Source organism: Pangasianodon hypophthalmus, chromosome 29 (assembly GCF_027358585.1).
Source record: "Pangasianodon hypophthalmus isolate fPanHyp1 chromosome 29, fPanHyp1.pri, whole genome shotgun sequence".
NCBI classification, from domain to species: domain Eukaryota; kingdom Metazoa; phylum Chordata; class Actinopteri; order Siluriformes; family Pangasiidae; genus Pangasianodon; species Pangasianodon hypophthalmus.
The window spans coordinates 11,930,479-11,943,364 of record NC_069738.1 but is presented as its reverse complement, the minus strand read 5'-3'; the positions used below and the strand labels follow the sequence as shown (position 1 = coordinate 11,943,364).

At 39.8% G+C, this 12,886-nt stretch overlaps 1 protein-coding gene and 2 non-coding genes across 10 annotated transcripts in view; all 3 read left to right on the top strand.

Moving 5' to 3' along the window:
• The window catches only part of grb10a (growth factor receptor-bound protein 10a), a 49,935-nt gene extending 45,144 nt beyond the window's left edge, over positions 1 to 4,791 (top strand). For 5 of the 8 annotated variants that reach the window (XM_026942193.3, XM_053231302.1, XM_053231300.1 and 2 more), the window contains 4 exons: positions 160 to 226; positions 362 to 449; positions 566 to 659; positions 1,197 to 4,791. In XM_026942193.3, the coding sequence (XP_026797994.2) occupies positions 160 to 226; positions 362 to 449; positions 566 to 659; positions 1,197 to 1,343 (396 nt within the window). In that variant the 3' untranslated portion in view covers positions 1,344 to 4,791. The remainder of the gene's footprint in view (positions 1 to 159; positions 227 to 361; positions 450 to 565; positions 660 to 1,196) is intronic. The other 3 variants (XM_026942191.3, XM_026942197.3, XM_026942195.3) reach the window with 1 other exon arrangement.
• A 4,477-nt stretch (positions 4,792 to 9,268) lies between these two features.
• Positions 9,269 to 9,340, top strand: trnap-ugg (transfer RNA proline (anticodon UGG)). Its single transcript has one exon. It is a non-coding gene; the product is annotated as a tRNA-Pro (tRNA).
• Positions 9,341 to 10,129: 789 nt separating this feature from the next.
• trnaa-ugc (transfer RNA alanine (anticodon UGC)) lies at positions 10,130 to 10,201 on the top strand. Its single transcript has one exon. It is a non-coding gene; the product is annotated as a tRNA-Ala (tRNA).
• The last annotated feature ends 2,685 nt before the right edge of the window (positions 10,202 to 12,886 follow it).

Genomic DNA, 12,886 nt, shown 5'->3' with positions numbered 1-12,886 from the left:
AATCTGTGTTACTGAAACGTTTGCAAATCTGGCAGGAATTATTTTGTCTGTTTTGGTCTAAAAAACATTTACGCATGACTTTACTAAAAGTTTGCTCAATTAGGTCCATTGTGCATCTCTTTCCTTATATATAGTGTATGTTAATGTTCTTCTGTGTAGAAACGAAGTCAGCGAATGAATGTATCGGGCCATCCTAGTTCCCCTCATCCATCCTCTTTAAATTCAGGTAGGCACGCTGATCAGTTTCAAATGTGCAAAAGAATGCTGGAGCAGCATATTTCATACTTCTTTAATAAACCATTTATACCCTAGAGCTGAGTTATAAAAAAGCAGTGTAAAATATGGGTTATGATGTCTGCAGTGATCCACCGAACACAACTGTGGTTCCACGGCCGCATCATGAGAGAGGAATCCCACCGTATGATGATGCAGCAGGGTCAGGTGGACGGGTAAGATGATAAAATTGCACATAAATCAGTGTGGGGCTTTTTTGTTGGAGAATATTTATGTATAACCCTTAATAATAATTGAGGTGTTTGTTCAGTTTAGTCTCTTTTCTCTGAAGGTTGTTTCTTTTGCGGGATAGTCAGAGCAACCCAAAGGCTTTTGTTCTCACTCTGTGCCATCACCAGAAGGTCAGACACTTCCAGATCTTGCCTGTGAGTCTATAACTCTATTACTCTATTCTGACCTTTACATGCCTTTAATTATAGTCATAGTGTTCTGCTATAGATATGTTTTAAAATCTAAATGCAGGGTCCCAAATGTCTCCATACATAGTGGACTATGTAAGCCAGCACCACACTGGTTGTGCCTTCGTCAGTGGATGTTCCTGGAGATCCACTTCTCTGTTGGTCTGCAACTGTTCCAGTCTTTTTGTATTTGTTAGTAAGTTTGGCAGCAGTGTTGTGTGTGATGTGCTTGCTATGTTTCCTGTTAAAGTCCATCACAACCTTGCTTCTCGATCCAGCCATGAGAATGATTTCAATACGTTCCTCTTTTCAGAAAGGCATTCTTAAAGGCTATCTGAAAAAAAAACCAAAACTAAATATAAGAAATTTTGGAAGACATTTTGCTAAAACGTGATAATTTCCCCCGTATGTATGGAAACTTTTGGGACACCTTGTATTTTAAATCACTCTAGAATGAATATTACAAAGAGCCTGTTGAAGGTCTGATCTCATTTCTGTTGTCAGTATGAAGAGGATGGTCAGATCTTCTACAGCCTTGATGATGGTTCCACCAAGTTCACAGACCTGATCCACCTTGTAGAATTCTACCAACTTAACAGAGGAGTCCTACCCTGCAAACTCAAACACCCCTGCACCATGGTGGCCTTATGACCCCTCTCATACACTTTGGATCGAACTGTCATTACATCCTTGCACCCACGGCTGAGAACAAAGAAAAAGACCAACCCAGTTTCTCAGTGTCCCTCTCCCCTGATAAGCTGACACTTTTGATGTGAAGAACATTTTCTGATTCTTTTATATCTTGCCTCTGGGATTGTCGCAGAACTGACGGCTCACATTGTCCAGTTAATATAACACTGCCAACTTATTTCTCATTCTCCAAGCCAGTGTCGGTCACCTCAAGATTTCATCCAATAGAAGGCCTCAGTGTCATCATGCAGAAGATACTCTCACAATTGCGAAAAGATCTGATCAGATCTGATCAGCTCACCATCATTTCTGTTGCTTATGCCTTGTAATGTTACTTGATAATCTTTGATTGGTATTTGTGAGATTGCTGATGTTTTCTTACCTAGTATTTTGCACTTTCAAGCTGAAAACGGGTGGCCCACTTTACCGTTAACATGCCCCTGTCCTCATTTCATTCCCCCTCCTTCCCCTGGCCTCATGGTGAATAAGCCTCAGTGGGGAATTCCTGTGTGGTAATTGGATTACAGCACAAGACAGACTTTCACTGAGCCCTGTCGGAGCTTCCTATTGACAAGATTACAGCTGATTGCTGATACACCGAGTTATGGATCAGCAGACCTGAAATGCTAATTATCATCTCATCTGTTGCATTGTGCTCAATCCAAGCTATTCTTCACCATGTCCTCTTTGCCTTAGAGACATAAGCACACTGGGATAAGGCTGCGCTACGGCCTGTGAATATGGAGACTGAGACGTGCCACAGGGAAGTTCCACATGTTGCACATCTGGCTAGAGAAATTAATTTGGATAAAATGCATCTTTTTAATTATCTTAGGGGGACAAAAAGTCACTTTTAATTGAAGTGCAATATTTTTTAAGTACAGCCTATGGGGGAGTTAAGGAAACCTGACCCAGGCCCTGCGTGGCCGCCTTAAAAACTTGATCCACGCTCAAGTTGCTGATGTTGACTACCCAGAGCACAATCACTGAGTTAAACGATTAGCCCTCTTATGGCTATGTAGCAAGTTTTTTTTTTTTGGAATTATTTCTACGAAATCCTGTATAGTTATAAATAAGAATTACCTTTAGTTCATTTTGCTGTCCTTGAGCCACATGAACATATGAAAGGTGTAAAAAGGCCCCATTTGTAGCTTGAATTAACATGTGATCTGATCAGTTACAAAGCACCATTAAATAAAGTGTAAATGCACACAGAATGCTTTATGATCAGTATATGATTAGATCAGTCAGACCAGGGGTGTCAAAAGTCCGGCCCCAGGGCCCCAGGGCCCGAGGGTGGACAGACGTTAACCTCCCCGTGGCTTTTCTCATGTACGATCGGAGGCCCACAAGCCAAAACTTTGCACTTCTTCCTTTCACCTGATGGTGGCAGCAGACTGTGTTAACACAGCTAGCTAAATTGCAAGTGCCTGATTTTCTCTGACTACACCTGCGAATGAATTAATTTACTGAATAATATTTAGTCGTGGCTACAGACAAAAAGCACAATGTTAACAGTGAGGAAGGGCGATTTCAAAAGAGCTAGAAACAAGAATACTTTTTTTCATTGAGAGCCATAGCAAATGCGCGTGCTTCATATGTCAAGAGACTTTTCTGGTAATTTAATATCATGAGACATTATGAAACAAAACATGAGGATGAGAGGGCAAAGAACCTGAAGCAGCTGGAAGCTGTCCTGGCAAAAGGGTACAGAACATTACTAGAGCTAATAAGTGGTGCTGCTTCTAACCCTTAAGCATGGAATACCTTTGGTGAATCCTTGAAAGAGTCCTTAACTAAAGTGGTCAATGTCATTTTTCTCGAAAAGAAGCACGAATTGATGAATATCGTCTTGTGTTTCACAATAATAGCTGTCAGGTGATAACCCTGCTGCAGTTATTCCACTAAAATTAAAACTATATTGGAGCTCTGAAATAATATTTTGGTGACGGGCCCTGAAAAAATCTGGAAAAAGATTTGGACACCCCTGAGTCAGACCACCTCCAGAGGTCTCACATTGGCTTCGCATCTCAGCAGGTGTAAATAAAAATCTGTGTTTGCATTATGCTAGTATTGAGGACAAATTCTGCCAAAAATCCACCATAAATAATTCACGGTTGCCAGAAACAAGGCCTGGAATTGTTTATGTTTCCGACTTACAGGCTGTCAGTGATGACGCCTTCCTGCTTACTCCAGCATGTTAACAGCTGGCAACACTTTCCCTAGCTAGCTGGCATATTTGCAAAATTATGTGGGGGGGGAACTAAAATCTGAGTACAATGTGTTTAAGTGCAAGTGCGAGTCTGGATGGTTCATTATCCAGATATTGATATAGAGATGTTAATGCACATGTTAATGTGAGATACAAATGGAGCCAAAGAGAAAATGTGCACAAACTCAAAGAAGAATGTTTGCAGTGTTGGGAGTACTGAGTGCAATTAGCAATGCTCTGTCTGTGTGACATCATTCCATGAGGTGATCTGCTCCTGCACCTAGTTTTGATGGACAAATAGTGCAAGCTTCAGTATACAGACCTGTGAATATGCCACGGTAACAATGCGGCAGAATCCTCCATGTCCTACACTGGCCCAGCAAGACTTAAGCTATAACCATCTCCTACAGTTTGATAAACTCATTCAGCCGACTGTTAAACTGCTGACACTGAAGTACACACGTCTAATAGATGGTAGAGCATGTGATCGAGAGATGTACGTTAGTCAGTTTTCTAATACGCAGATAAAACCTGGTGCTACACCAAGCAACTTCTCAACAGAATTCAGTAGAATAATTGAGTTTGTGCTTAATCTGTGTCTGGAAAATCCCAGTATTTCTTCAGTGGCGAACTTGAATAATGTGTTTTAAATATACTCAAGAACAGCGCCATGCTGGTAGAAAAGTACAATCTTGGTCATTTAATCACAGACCTACAGAGTAGTAAGTATGTAACGCATGGTCTATGGGGCGCATCCTCTAGTCAAGCCTCCATGATCCCAAGCTGATTAGACTGTACAGTAAGACCAGACTGAGACGTGATCTCTGCAACAGGAGCCTGCAACAATAAACTATTTAATCAGCTCATATACAGCGCGCAGCTGGTCTCCTGAAGGATGGGCTTTTTGTGAATCCTGTGTGCAGTTACATGCAGTGCAAACAGCTTTAGTAGCAATATTTTTTATTTCTGAGTGTGTGAAGCTAAAGCTCTAGATCTAACACTGTATCAATGCTATCTACAAATATTATATAAATGGGTTGGGCTCCCAAACGAAATGAAGACTGTATTGTTACATGGATGTTGTGTACTTTGCATACTCCCTCTCAGTGATTTGTATCAGTGTGCCTACTATAATGATATTATCTGTTCTCATTTGTATGTCACGAAAGCCTTTTTATAAAACATTATATTAAGCTATGTTGCGCATGTGACTCTTGTATTTGATTCATTTCAGGACAGCTCACGTATGTGACCAAGGGATGATCTTAGATGAAAGAATGAAGAGCAAAGGTGCAGGCACCATCCCTATGGATCTCTTGCACCTTCATCCATAGGGATTTGCCACGTTGCATGTTTGCTCATTTCAAGTCTCTCTCTCTCTTAGTGGCAGGTTTACGTTGCTTTGTTGCCATCTAGTGGTCACTTTCCAAGCAGGAAGTGCAAAAAAACAGAGATTACAGGTTACATGTAACTTCACGACAACACATCTAATTATAAAAGCATCAGAGGCACGAGAAGCACATCATACAATAGACAACCTAATAAAGATATCATTCAGGTAACAGCAATCTACTATACTAAATGACAAACTATGTGAATAGTAAGCAAATGTGTATATAATGTCAGCCTATTCAAAAATTATATATATTTTTCTTTTCTTCTTAACCATCAGGAGTCACCTAACATCTTAATTTACTCAATAATATTAAACAGCAAAGTAGGAGAATAAAAACATCTCTAAAGTAGAATTCACATTATTGTGGAAAAGGTTTAATGTACTTCAAATGTATTTTTGCTGCCAGTGCTGACGTGTGTGTGTGTGTGTGTGTGTGTGTGTGTGTGTGTGTGTGCAATAAATATATAATAAGTATGTTTAAATAAATAAGCCCAGGAACTGTAGCTTATATTTTTCATGAAATTATTATATGCACCCCTGTCACAATTTAAAACTGAAATCAGCAATGAGGTAGCATAAATATGAACCACACAATGATGAATCAATATTTATCAAAAAAAGTTATTTGACTGTATAAAAAAACATTTGGGCAAATTTCTGTCATTTCTTTGCCTATAATTAACTGAATATGCATTTAATTTGTATAGACTATACTCATTTACCTTTTTGATCTATATTTAATACTTGAAAATAGAACAAGTGGGAGAAATTTATTTGAAAAAAAAATCAGTTATCGGTTATCGGTTATCCAGTTTCCTCCTACAGTGTGCAAATGTGTGTGCATCGTGCCCTGCAATGGATGTGTCCAGTCCAGGGTGTATTCTCACTTCACCCCAGTGTTCTCTGGATAATGTAAGCTTGCAGTTTGTTCTCTGGATAATGTAAGCTTGCAGGGTTCGGAATGTTGCAGCTTGCGACAGTCCGAACACTTTATCTTATCCCACTTATAAAACAATAAAATAACTAATAACACTTGATAGCCATGTATTAAATACACTATATGGCCAAATGGTTGTCGACACCTGACCATCACACCTATATGTGCTTGTTTAACATCCCATTCCAGATTTAGTCCCCCTTTGCTGTCCACTCTTCTGGAAAGGCTTTCAACTAGATTTTGGAGCGTGGCTGTGGGGATTTGTGTTCATTCAGCCGCAAGAGCCTTAGTGAGGAGGTCTGGGGTGCAGTCTGCATTCTAGTTCATCCCAAAGGTGTTCAATGAGGTTGAGCTCAGGGCTTTGTGCAGGACACTCGAGTTCTTCCACTCCAACATTGGCAAACCATGTCTTCATGGAAATCCTTGTATCCCAGCAAACACAGAATGTTTCTGTAACATTAGTATTTGGTTCTCTTTTGGTTACCATTTTGGGAACCATTTTATGTTCTGGGAATGTTCTGTTTTGGTTAACAAAGTCAGCGCTCTTCCCAACATGTTCTGGAAACTTTATAACACAACATTCTGTTATTTAAAAACTGAAACATTGCCTTTACATTATTTTTGGTACAACCTACAAACTAGTAATACTTTTTAAAATATTTCACTAATCAAAAGGGAAAGTTCTCTGAACTTCAGTGCACAACTAAAAGTGAACAATATGCATATTTCTGTAATGAAAACTTTCCTGGAAAACCAAACGAGAACTAAAAAAATTCTGTTCTCAGAATTTTTTTAGCAAACAAAAATAAAGGTTTCCACAACATTCTTGGAGACATTAATTGCCAGCTATTGTTAGGATGGAATACTGTTGATTCTCACTCTGGGTGAGAAAGGTCCCAAGGATTGAAATCCCAGATAATCCTGATTTCTTTTGCTCTTCTCGATTAATAAAATAAACTGCAGCACTTCATTTATTCTTTCAGTCCCAGAACACTGCCATAGACATACATAACCATCTCCCTATCATAGACATACATAACCACCTCCCCACCATAGACATACCACCTCCCTACCATAGACATACATAACCACCTCCCTACCATAGACAAACATAACCACCTCCCTACCATAGACATACATAACCACCTCCCTACCATAGACAAACATAACCACCTCCCTACCATAGACATACATAACCACCTCCCTACCATAGACATACCACCTCCCTACCATAGACATACCATCTCCCTACCATAGACATACATAACCACCTCCCTACCATAGACATACATAACCACCTCCCTACCATAGACATACATAACCACCTCCCTACCATAGACATACCACCTCTCTACCATAGACATACATAACCACCTCCCTACCATAGATATACATAACCACCTCCCTACCATAGACATACATAAGCAACTCCCTACCATAGACATACATAACCACCTCCCTACCATAGACATACATAACCACCTCCCTACCATAGACATACATAAGCAACTCCCTATCATAGACATACATAACCACCTCCCTACCATAGACATACATAAGCAACTCCCTACCATAGACATACATAACCACCTCCCTACCATAGACATACATAACCACCTCCCTACCATAGACATACATAACCACCTCCCTACCATAGACATACCATCTCCCTACCATAGACATACATAACCACCTCCCTACCAGACATACCACCTCCCTACCATAGACATACCACCTCCCTACCATAGACATACATAACCACCTCCCCACCATAGACATACCACCTCCCTACCATAGACATACATAACCACCTCCCTACCATAGACAAACATAACCACCTCCCTACCACAGACATACATAACCACCTCCCTACCATAGACAAACATAACCACCTCCCTACCATAGACATACATAACCACCTCCCTACCATAGACATACCACCTCCCTACCATAGACATACCATCTCCCTACCATAGACATACATAACCACCTCCCTACCATAGACATATATAACCACCTCCCTACCATAGACATACATAACCACCTCCCTACCATAGACATACCACCTCTCTACCATAGACATACATAACCACCTCCCTACCATAGATATACATAACCATCTCCCTACCATAGACATATATAACCACCTCCCTACCATAGACATACATAACCACCTCCCTACCATAGACATACATAACCACCTCCCTACCATAGACATACATAACCACCTCCATACCATAGACATACATAAGCAACTCCCTACCATAGACATACCATCTCCCTACCATAGACATACATAACCACCTCCCTACCATAGACATACATAACCAACTCCCTACCATAGACATACATAACCACCTCCATACCATAGACATACATAAGCAACTCCCTACCATAGACATACATAACCACCTCCCTACCATAGACATACATAACCACCTCCCTACCATAGACATACATAACCACCTCCCTACCATAGACATACCACCTCCCTACCATAGACATACATAACCACCTCCATACCATAGACATACATAAGCAACTCCCTACCATAGACATACATAACCAACTCCCTACCATAGACATACCACCTCCCTACCATAGACATACATAACCACCTCCCTACCATAGACATACATAACCATCCCCCTACCATAGACATACATAACCACCTCCCTACCATAGACATACACAACCACCTCCCTACCATAGACTTTCAAACACATCTCTCTCTGTGTGTCTCTACGGAAATACATTTTCCAGCCTTGAATCATGTTTATTCTCACTTGCCTTCTTAAATTTATAGCTCAGTAAATGTATTGCAAATGAAGTCATGCGACTGATAACATCCAATGCCTAATTCTAGGGCTGAGAGTCGATCTGGAAAAGAATCGATTCCTCGAGCTTTGGTCTCGATTCCAAACAATGATGCTGTAGTTTACTTGATATAGGCCAGGTTATCACTTCATGTGGTTAACTGTGTTGTACACACAGTAGCAGTATGTGTTGAAATGCATACACATATGTTTATTTTGCCAAATTTATTTCCCTATGTCTTGGTTTTCGGAATGGAGAATCGAGAAAATTATTGTGTGGAATCGACTCATATAACTGACTCCATCGATTCCCATCACTTGGAATCAGAACTGGACTCGACTCCAACATTTCCAGAGTCGAACAGCGACACCTAATGCAGAAATGAATCAGTTTCTGTCTGTTACTGCCCTCTGGTGTACAAAATGAACCACTAGATGGCAGACAAAAGCACGAGGAAAATTCAAGTGCCACGTAGACGGTTTAATGCAGCTTAAAATAGAAAGCTGTAAATCGTTTATGCAACCGGCTCGTTGGTCTAGGGGTATGATTCTCGCTTTGGGTGCGAGAGGTCCCGGGTTCAAATCCCGGACGAGCCCAAATGTTTTCAATAAACCAGTCCGTCATTTATTCAATGCTTGTTCTCAGTGTGTGTGTGTGTGTGTGTGTGTGTGTATACATGTGTCTGCGCATATCCTCACACTGTCATCAAATGGGAAATTTATCAAAATCTCCTTTTCCATTCATTTGTTTTAAAAGGATACCATTCTTAATTCATCCTTAGTGATTACTGTCAATGTAAATATACAACATAAGTGCACCTGTGTTGCCATAATACAATAACTATTTATATTAATATTAATTTAGCTGACTTTTAATTATCTCATGTCTATTATGTTCTCATGTCTGAGAAAGCGGTGGTAAGTCCAGAAGTGTATGTTTCTATGTGATGCTTCTAGCATCTTATGACTTCAGTAGGTCTTTCAGAGCATATTTTCCTTATGCATGTATAAGCCTAGATTCATTTCTCGGCTTCAACATTTCTTTATTTCCAAACTTTACATTCACAATGAGGAGACATGCCGAAACGAGTCAGATCAAATGAAATCGACTGGCTTCTATAAAGTTCCAGAGTTTATGTACGTCTTGCCATATAATAGATTGGCAGGTTGTCTAGGCTCTACTTCTTCTACTGCACTTAGTGCTTCTGTATTAGGACCTGGACCTGGAATCACCTGGTCTTTTTCCAGCCTTAAATCATATATACATCATCATATATTAGTGCACTTTTTCTACATTATAGTTTCTATAGTTTCTCATTCACAGGGACTGGTATGGAGGATGTGCCACATAGTACAAGGACACACACACTGGGGCTGCAGCTCACTGGGGATGTAGCTCAGTGGTAGAGCGCATGCTTTGCATGTATGAGGTCCAGGGTTCAATCCCCTGCATCTCCATCTGTGAACTTTTGGGGCAGTCGTGGCCTAATGGATAGAGAGTTGGACTTGCAACCTGAAGGTGAAGGTGAAGGTGAACCTGAAGGTGAAGGTGAAGGTGAACCTGAAGGTGAAGGTGAAGGTGAACCTGAAGGTGAAGGTGAAGGTGAACCTGAAGGTGAAGGTGAAGGTGAACCTGAAGGTGAAGGTGAAGGTGAACCTGAAGGTGAAGGTGAAGGTGAAGGTTGTGGGTTCGAGTCTTGGGTCCGGCAGGGATTGTAAGTGGGGGGAGTGAATGACCAGCGCTCTCTCCCACCCTCAATACCGAACCCCCAACTGCTCCCCGGGCGCCACAGCAAAAAAGGCTGCCCACTGCTCCTGGTGTGTGTTCACTACTGTGTGTGTGCACTTGGATGGGTTAAATGCAGAGCACAAATTCCTAGTATGGGTTACCATACTTGGCCACAAGTCACTTCACTTCACACACACACACATATATATATATATGTGTGTGTGTGTGTGTGTGTGTGTGTGTGTGAAGTGAAGTCTCACACACAAGTATGTATATATATAAATATATATATACAGATTTTTTCTTAGATGTTTAACTTAACAACTTCTGCATTGTTGAAAAATGTAGAAACAATATTTTAGATTTTCAAATATTACTTTTCCAACAAAAATTAAATGTTACTGATAAATGTTTTATGTCAGTAAATAAAGTAACATATCATGTAATAGACTTTTCAAACAAAAAAAAAATGAATGAAGGCTGGCAGAGTTTATCTGCAAAAACAGAAGCAAGTGTGATGGTCAAAGTCTCCAGAAGAAATGTGACAGATTCTCCAAAATGCTTAGAAAAACTTACCAGCTAATTTCCTTATAAACCTACAGTATATAAAGTGTCCCTGAAACTACTGATGCATTTTTTTAAGGCAAAGCTTTGTCAAGCCAAATATTGACTTTGTTTAATTTACTGCTGTTTACTGCGCTTTATAATAGATTTTTTAAAAGTAGAAAGCATTTAATTTCAAAATTTTCAAAGGTATCTTTGCATGACATGTGCCTAAGGCTTTTGCTCAGTACTCTCTATATAAAGTTTAAGTATTTACAGTATATTTACATTGCACATTGTGGAACAGCCACAAGACAAGTTATGACTGTTATCACTTACTGTATAAACAGCTATAAACAGCTGTTCTCTCACCCGGCTCTCTTGAAGTTAATAAAAAACCTACAGTTTGAATGTTGTGAGTTATATCCGTACCCACTTATTCAATCCAGTAAAACACAGGTCTTGTAGCATTCTCGAATTCAGTGGTATCTGACATGCACAAATGAGACAGTGAGTTTTTAAAATTGGATTCATTTTTATGCTTTTCTTCACATTGCTGCACACTCATGGATACTGATTTATGCAGTCAATTAACACAACTCCTCACTCTCTCTTTTAACAACTTTCAGTAGTAAAGTTCAAACTTTAAACCTTTTTTATATTACTTATTATGTGTAGGAGGATTACATACCCAATCAGCCAGACATTGGTTAGGAGGAGGCTGAGGACCCGGTCAGCAATGTGCAAAGTGAGAATTTGCTGTATTGATGTTGCAAGCAATGACCATAACATCTTTCTCACTAGCGAAAAAAAAAAAGAAAAAAAGAGAGAGAACAGCTCATCCAATTTGATCTGGTTCTCTGTAAAGACCACATATTCAGATGTGAATTTATTGATATCTCTGTTAAATACAGCAGGAAAAGGGCTTCTGCTTTGTGTCGTGCCGACGAACACCCTTACTGTGATAAAATCAGTGTAACACACACTTGAGTGGTTTATTGCTTTCATAAAATGGTGACAAAAATAATTTGATAAAATGGTCCAGTGTTCAAAATCATATATTTGTAATAATATTCAATTCAATTCAGTTTTATTTGTATAGCAATTTTAACAATGGACATTGGCACAAAGCAGCTTTACAGAAATAAATATATTCAAATTAAATTAAATCAAAATAAATTGTAGATATGTGAATTTATGCCAAATGAGCGAGCCAGAGGCGACGGTGGCGAGGAAAAGCTCCCTGAGACGTTATGAGGAAGAAACCTTGAGAGGAACCAGACTCAAAAGGAAACCCGCAGCTCCAAAGCCACCACAGCAATATTCACAATAAACAAATCTTATGCCACACAATGTACCCTTTTAACAGTAAGCTTTGGTTGCTAAGCAACATAATCGAGATAACAATGGCATAAATGTACTGGTTTTATTAGTTTAAAACCTGGTGCACTAACACAGAATTTAGTTATCGTGATGCGGTCACATCACAGGTGTCCTTGTACTGAGGAGTTGACATTTTTGCACATTTTTGGTGTTTCTCTGCTCCACTTGGATACCTTTGTTTTATTTTCAGCACGTAGAAAATCACACCGAAGACTCTCCTTCCCCCATTGTAGTCTGTTGCTTGATTGCGGTGCTCTTACCGGTCTGCCGTCATGCAGTTGTGTCAACATGTAACAACATGGACTGGTCCATTGCAACAGTGACAGAGAGGTAAGGCTGCATTAATATTATGGAAAATAATCGATAGCAAATAGCAGCCATTTTCATTACAAAACAGGTTAAAATCAACACATATATGGAGTGTAATTTGTATTTTTTTAATTGGGCCCTTGACTTATGGAGGCCATAGGCAGCTGCCTACCTTTGCC